This window comes from Simochromis diagramma, unplaced genomic scaffold (assembly GCF_900408965.1).
Source record: "Simochromis diagramma unplaced genomic scaffold, fSimDia1.1 OVJJ01000676.1, whole genome shotgun sequence".
In the NCBI taxonomy this organism is placed as follows: domain Eukaryota; kingdom Metazoa; phylum Chordata; class Actinopteri; order Cichliformes; family Cichlidae; genus Simochromis; species Simochromis diagramma.
Window position 1 is genome coordinate 271181 of NW_024387466.1, and position 8218 is coordinate 279398.

General features: G+C 40.7%; 1 protein-coding gene across 1 annotated transcript; it reads left to right on the plus strand.

The window, feature by feature from the left end:
- Positions 1 to 508: 508 nt before the first annotated feature.
- ca4a (carbonic anhydrase IV a) lies at positions 509 to 7141 on the plus strand. The gene is made up of 8 exons (XM_040014706.1): positions 509 to 641; positions 3443 to 3487; positions 4083 to 4247; positions 4336 to 4481; positions 4598 to 4690; positions 4787 to 4853; positions 4949 to 5112; positions 5447 to 7141. Exons 1-8 carry the CDS (start codon positions 578 to 580, stop codon positions 5624 to 5626), a joined length of 924 nt encoding a protein of 307 aa, XP_039870640.1. The 5' UTR covers positions 509 to 577; the 3' UTR covers positions 5627 to 7141.
- Positions 7142 to 8218: the final 1077 nt, after the last annotated feature.

An 8218-nucleotide genomic window follows, 5' to 3' on the forward strand; every position in this document is an offset into this window, starting at 1 on the left:
AACTGTGTAAAATACACAGCCCTTTCTAAGTTTTCTGCCACATGCATTCACTCAGGCAAAGGGTTTAAATACTGCACTGTCATGAGTGTAAGTGTCCTACAGCTTCTGTCAGGAGCTGCATTAACCTGATACACAATGTGTGTAACTGCATGGGGATTTGTCTAACCTTATATGTAAAAGGGACAAGGAGAAATGAGAGTTCAGTGTACTTTTAAGAACCTCCCACCATTATTTAATCACCTGAAGGCCACCTTGAGCTGCCTGTGGAGCAGTCAGTAAAGAACAATGTTGATTAACTCTAGCTGATTTCCCCTATTTCCACAGAAACCTCAGTCCAGGAGCGTGATATTAATGTAAACAACAACGTGTTGTAGTGATACAGGCCCTTTCTCATCATACCTCCTTTCGGTGCGGTGCTTTATCAGAGGCGATGCCCGAAGGGGGAGGGGCCACACTTTCTTCCCTGTCGGGGTTTGGTGATAGATAAGTACAAAACCCCCTCAAGAATGCCATCACATTGGAAAAAAAAACCCAAGTCGCTGTGTTGCCTTCTGTGTCGAGTCGGAGACGCTCCAAAATGCAGCAGCTCATCCTGCCGGTTCTCCTGGCATCCTTTTGGACAGTCTGCATAGGATCAGGAGGTAAGTCTGCTTCCATTCACTGCTCGAGATTATTTGAAGCAACTGCCTGTCTTTATTTTTAGTTCTTACATTTTAAAAAAAATTATATATATATATATATATATATATATATATATATATATATATATATATATATAAAGATTTATTTATTTTTCCGTTATTGTATGGTCGTTTTTGTCTTTCAGTCGTTCTAATTACAAATGAACTCTCCTTTTTAATTTGTCATGCCAGACACGATGTTCAGTTAAATAAGTTTATATATACTGGCTAAAAATGTAAATAAATAAATAAGAATAAATAAATAAATAAATAAATAAAAAGCGCACATTTCCGCAGTACCAAATGCCCCTCTACGTGAAGCGCTCCACCTGTCCTGTCCATCACGCCTCGGTAGCAGCGGCAGTGTTGGTGTGTGTGTGTGTGTGTCAGGCTCATCCAATCCGCACCTTGATATTTACACCGCTGAACTGAATGTTGTAGGGCAGGGAAGGATACAGAGATCCTGCATCAGCTGAGTCTGAGTCAAAAACAGGCAGAGCCCACATTCCCTCTGAGGCTCTGTGTTTCGGACACCTCTCTCTTGCGCTCTCTCTCTCGTGCACCTGCTCGGAACCAGGCCGAGCCAACGACAGACGTTTGCGTCCCAGTTGCCGCAGAGAAGCGCGCCACGAACAGCACCAGTGTCTCCAAATTCACAGCAGTGGATAACGAGGCGCGGATTACCGCTGAGAGCCGGCTCACACGTGTTTAAAACCCAAACATTTTTATGTTTTTTTTTTATTTTTTAAAAAAAGGATGAAATGTGTCTTCAGATCCAGTGTTTGGATACTAAAGGGACATCTGCGATTCTTAAAATAAGCAGCAGACAGACGCATGTGAACTGATATGAATGATCGCTTATTTAATGCGCCTCCATAATCAGAACCTGTCGGTGAGAAATCTCTTTGTGTCCGTGCATTTATTCCATGTTGCATGGAGCAGCTCTGAAAGCTGCAGGGTCTTATTTGTGATAGCTGTCCACGTCAGTGTCCCATAGACCGGCGCGCTGGAAGCCTGGACAACATTTCTTTTCTGTTTCCAATAATAAGAGACAAAAAAAAAAAAAAAAAAAAAAAAACCCTTCTAAATCTTGAGCCGTTTTGGCACGAGTGGGTAAAATCTGAAATGCGTTATAAGTGTATTTGTCTGTTTGTCTCTATGACACGCTTACATATAGCACAGTGTCATAAAAGCTCGTCTCCGTCTGCCTGTGTTCACATGTCACTGTCAGACGACTAATTAGTTTATCATTTCACTGCCTTTTGTTTTCTATTTGACGGTTTCCTCAGTTCGCCCTCTTGGCACAGCTTTCGGGTCTTTAGAAAATCATTCATATTGTTTACTCTCTCTGTCTCCGCGTCACACGAAGATCAAAGCCGAACGCCGATTGGTGGAGAATTGTGCGGACCGAAATCTGATTGGCCAAAATATGAAGGAGCGAGAGCCGGCCATAAAATTAGATATTCCCTTAATGGAAGAAGTTACTTGCTTTCGCCAGTATTTGGTCAAGCAAAACGACAAATAGTGATCTGTAAAATTACAACTTGAAAATATTACGTAAAAGTGACATTTAAAAAAGTAAGACAAATGTACTTGGAGTGGTTTAAATAACATTACCCTTTAATGGTCCATTCAATCTATATATAATGGTGATTGGGGGGGAGGATTTGAAATTCAATTCTGGATTTAACAGAATTCAGTGAAAAGAAACTAGTACATTCTCTGCATCTCACAGCTACAGGAAGCAGTTGGTTCAGCTTGTCTCTGTGGGACTCATACAGCTGCAGCATCCGCATTCAGGCCAGCAACACTCAGTCAAGGCTTACAATTAATCATAATCTTTTATTATGTTCAGCATCAAAGACACTAAGCTTAATTAGAAATTTCTGCACTATTATATATCCCCCCCCCCCCACACACACACACACACACACACTCACATGCAAATTCTGCTACAAGAGAAAATAATAATTACAATTTTTACAAAAAAATCAAACAAAAAAGACTTGGACATGTATGTATGTACTGGAGCCAGTGTAGTGGTTGATTGTACCCCCTCAAATGCTTTCCCCCTGCCTTGTCTATTTCCAGTAGCCATTATCACGATGGAGCAGAAGGAAAAGGCTTGCCAACATAGCAAAGTTACCAAGCTTTGACTTCCTTCACACACACACTGAGAAGAACCGATACAGTTCAAATACAGATCAGGAGACCCTTCCCATAATTTTCAATGGCATATGTGTTTTTCATATTTTTTCTTTTATATTTTTATAAATGTTTGATATTTTGGGTAGCTGCAGATATTTGTTTTAGAGTAAGCGGTGGAAACATACAAACCGATTGTGAAATTTTAATAAATATTCAGACAAACAAGTCAGAATGGGAGCTTGCTGATACAAGAAATTGGCTCCAAGTTTATTCCAATAGCACAGAAAGATAAAGCACGAACACTGACTGTTTTTTTTTTCTTTTGGTAAATAAGAAGACAATTCCAGACTATTAGGGGGTTTTGTGTGGCCATGAATAAAAGCTATCTTAATCCAATAGGAGAACAATCCACTATTTGCTTTTAGAGAAAAATTAACTATTGGTAAATCAATGAGGCTTTCTACAATACATGGCAAGAGGAAACATCCTAGTCTGCTCTCGCAACAGAATGTGTCAACTAGGGTTAATGCTTCTGTCACACTGTCACAAGCATCAAACCTGTGCCTTTTAGCATGCAAATGCATTTTATCAGTAAAGCTTTTTCTTTTTTTCAGACTGGTGCTATCAGTCCCAGTTTACCTGTGGTCATCTGTGCAATGGTAAGCATTTCTGATGGTAAGAATTTCTGATGGAATCATTGACGCAGTCATCCCTAGATGGGGTAGCTAGTGAGGAATGCAGTGCAGTGCAGTGCTATATATGGCCTACTAAAATATTAAAATGTACACAAGCCAATGAGAATGCTACAGTTGTTGTTATATGTAGTGCTGTTGTAGTTTTATGGATAGATTGACAAGTTAGCTTTCTAATAACCTATTGAAATGCTGCAATTAGTGAAAAGCAGTTTTTAAGACCTGCACGAGGAAACATGCTGTTACAACACACTGCTGAAACTAAAAGAGAAACAGCAAAACACAACCTGATATCATGCTGCTGAAATATTTAGTCTGAAGGCAGCATGTAGATGGAAAACTCTAAAGGACCAAGCATTGAGCCTTGTGGTACTCCATGCATGTGTTTAATTTAATCAATGACTCCTTTTAGTAAACTAGATATTTGGCCACTTTCTTCTTGAACAGGAAGATTATTAAGTATATTAGTGACTAGAAAAAAGTGGAGTTTCAAGTGCTACAAACTCCTCCAGACTGAAAATAATCATTCAAAAATGGTTGTTTGGTGTTTTTTGTGATTTAGTACCAGAAAAGTGGACCCATGTAAACTCAGCATGTGGAGGAAAAAAACAGTCGCCCATTAACATTGTCACCAGAAAGACTTTCAAAGATGATCGCCTGACTCCTCTGAAGTTTCAGAATTACCAGGAGATCTTCACAAGCACAATCATAAACAATGGCCACTCCGGTGAGCTTATTTTCCATTAAAATTTAACTCGGCAACGTTTTGAAGCTGTTGTGTACGCTCTTCATGCTTGTTGTGTTGTCTGTTCCAGCTCAGGTCCAGATTCCTACTGTATCTACTATATCACATGGAGACCTGCCTGATGAGTATATGGCTGTGCAGTTCCACCTGCACTGGGGAGCCAATGGAGGGCCTGGCTCCGAACACACTATTGACGGGGAACAGTATCCCATGGAGGTATTTAAACTTGGTCCCACAGCCTGAATTGTTACTGTTCTGAACTACAGAAGTACTCAGAAGTACTCATGGTGACTTATCATTATTGAATAACAGCACAAATATTTTGTCTACAGCTGCACATTGTTCACATGAAGACAGCTTACTCTGATTTGACAACAGCACTGAGTGATACAGAGGGAGTTGCAGTTCTTGGATTTTTCTATGAGGTCCCCTTTTTAAATTTTTCACCTCAGATGCAAAAACTATTCCAGACCTAAGTATGAAAAGTAAATGTACTAAAATGCGGCTATTTCAATTTTCAGCTGTCTAGTAGCAGTAACCGGAAGTATGAACGCATCATCAGTGCTCTGCAAAACATCCAAGCAACAAGTAGGTACTAGTTTATGTTCAAACAATCAGACTCATGGCTGTGTAGCTTTGGCTATCTGTTTCCACTGTGGAGTTTTGTTTTGTTTTGTTTTCAGATGGCAATACGTCTCTGTCTTCAATCTCCCTGGCACAGCTGATCCCGTCTGAGAAAAATCTAACTGCTTACTACCGTTATAAAGGCTCTCTGACCACCCCGGGGTGTACAGAGTCTGTGATTTGGACTCTGTTTGAGAACCCCATTCCTTTGAGCATAGAACAGGTCAAGAATGCACCTCAATTTAAATATATATTTCAGCCTTAAGCCTTAATTTTTAATGTTACATGGTTAAACTTTAGTGTTTTCATATAGTAGTTTTCAATATAACTTCTGAATCTGCAAACTTGCTGGTAATGATAAGTGTGAGCTACACAGGTACACAGACAGGTACACATCTCTCAGAACTGCAGGAGTAAACATAAAAAGGCTCTGCTAGAGTACAAATACTTTCCAACATTTTTCTGCAGGTTCAGAAACATTACTGTAATTGCACTCCTTTATGATCTCTTTCCACAACCTGGAGCCTAACACTCATGTTAATATTCTGCTCCCCCAGCTCCAAGCTTTCTCTAAACTCCAGTTTAACGATGGCAAGCAGATGACTGGGAATTTCAGACCTGTTCAGCCCCTCAATGGCCGGAAGGTGTACCGCTCAGGAAGTGCAGTGATCCTCGCCAACTCTGCCATCCTCCTCGCCACTATTGCCATAGCCTTGGGACTGTCCGAACCCAATTAGAGGTATCCCATGCTGCACTGCGACATCCATAAACACAAAAAGTTCCACACCAATCAATCAGTCAAACCCGAATTTGTAACCTCTTCATCACATGTTTGCAAAGATGACGGATCATATCGTAGTGCAGGCATGACTCACCTGGTGTTCCCCCCCTTATGACACAAATGACAAAGGCGTTTTAGTAATGCCTTACGAAAGGTGCTGTAAGGGTTTATTAAAGCACTCATGCATGTGTAGTGAAGCAGTAGGTGTTATTTCAGCATTATGAATGTGTCATAAGAACTGGTTTCAGAGCACACGTTTAGGCATTCACTAAGATTCCAAATCATCCTCCTAAACATACACTTTATAATTCATTACACTTTGTCAAGTGTCAGGTAAATTTTGTTTTTCCTAATGTCAGAGTGAGTCCCAGAAAGTTTACACTCTGAGTGCCATTGTCAGCCTGTGAACTGGCACGTGGTGTGCTATTCTTAGTGGAGCATAAAGTTATAAATAGCAGAACTGAGTCATAAAACCAAGCTGCATTTCAAAGGCGATAGTCAAAGGAGTCAGCAGCTTGGTCATTCTTTCATGGTCCAGGCGCACACCGCAGGGCTGTCAGGTGACTCACTCGCAGCCACTCAGCTAGCAGGTGGTATGGTAAAGGGTGGGAGGGTTTTAGGTCAAGCCTTTTTCCCGCCAGAATCCAGCTTTGAAAACATTTACGAGGGACAACTACAGCCTGACCTAAGAGCAGCTGCAAACCTTCTCCTCCCACCCCATGGCAACTTACACCAGAGGGAAAGATGAAGGTGCAGCGATACTAATTGCAGGTCACAAAATGGCTGAGAGTGTCTGTAGCTCAAGGACACAGTTATACTTTGGAGAACAGACCAGCATATCTTGTCAAACCAGCATTATTAATTTTATGCATTTCAAACACGATTAGCATGAATCTGCATGTTTATTACGAGATACATGCACAAAACAGAGCTTGCCAAATTTACATGCAAACACCTCAGTCAATCTGTTTGTTTTTGTTTGTTGGGTTTTTTTTCCAGTTTTTGACACATAAAGTTCAGTAAGCTACGTAATCATGACAACATAGAACTGTGTTCATGGCTTGTAGTACGGGCTCTGGAAGGCACTGAATGTTATCGACTGTGAATTACACCCCACTGATTTGTTTGGGAGGGCTTATTATGTATTCTGTGCAATTTTCCAGGAAGATTTATTGTGATGACCTAGCAAAAGGAATCTGTATATTTTCCATTGTTTCACAAGGCTTCACGTTATATTTCTATGCTGTACACTAATGTATTTATATATGTAATGAATGTGTATATTGATATGAGACTGCAGTTGATATTTATGTATTCCAAGAATAGTGCTGAATGCAAAGCATCAACCTGTTCATGACTTATAGAGTTTACTTGTGATGTTCAAGTGTATGAGACTGTCAGGTTGTAGTTCTTGAAATGATATGGAGAATGTGTTCCAGCTGAACAATAAAATACCTAAATGCCTTTTTAATGACTGTGTCTTCTGCTTGCATGGGCACAATTCAAGCTATTTGACCCACTGATCAAAATTAGTGTCTGTACTGGGTCTGGCTGCGCTGTGAAAGCTGATATGAGAATACACTTTTTTGGCTTTGTTGTTTGTCTGCTGGCTCAGACACACAGACGGGCTTCTCGGTTTGCTGACTGATAACCCTTCGGTCTGTCCAGTTTCTCATCTCTTAATCCTTTTCTAATTGACTCGTTCTTGTTCTTCAAGAAGTTCGAGTAAGAGGTTGTTTTATCTTACACAGCTCACTATCAAAGGTAGCAGAGGTACACAAACACATTAAAATCTACCAAAAATATTTTTTAGATTGATCTCTGAGACAGTTTGCAGACACTAGTTGCAAGTTATTTAACACCCCACCCACCTCCTCCAATCCCTTGTCATTAAAGAATCAAAAGACTTCTTGTTAAAGACCTTGGAAGACCTCTCACTGAGGCATGCACAGAGGCTGTGCGAGAGTATACACAAAAGCTTGAATGAAAGAGGTGCCTTCATTCTCCTCCACAGGCATCCAATAGGTTTTTCAGTTGAGGAGGAGGAGGAGTTGGAGAGCTTGTGGATCAAGGGAACAAGGGGTGGATGCTTAATATCTGGGACCTTGCTGTTTTCTAGTCAACAGGACAGCACCGATATAACCACACCATCTCCTTAATCTCACCTCAAATCCCCCAAGTCTCTGGGGTTTCAGTGACAAAGGGCACTGTTTTCTCAGGAAGAAACCAGAGGCATCCTCATTTTGAATCTTACCAGATAGCCAGCTGCAATTAAAGGTCACTGGGCTGGTCTTTGTGCATGAGGTCAGGAAAACAACACACAGCTTGACCTATACTGCCACTCCTCTTCCTTCCTCCTGGATCTCACTGTTGAAAATCAATCCCACAAATCAGTACTGCAAACGGTGTGTGTCTCTATGTGAAGTAACACCCAATTAACTTTATTCTAATTCAGCCTGATAAATTTGTTATTGTGTTGTCAATGATATAGCTCAGAGGTGATATCTAATAGGCTATCACTAAGCACTCACTTGGTGTTGGCTTTCTC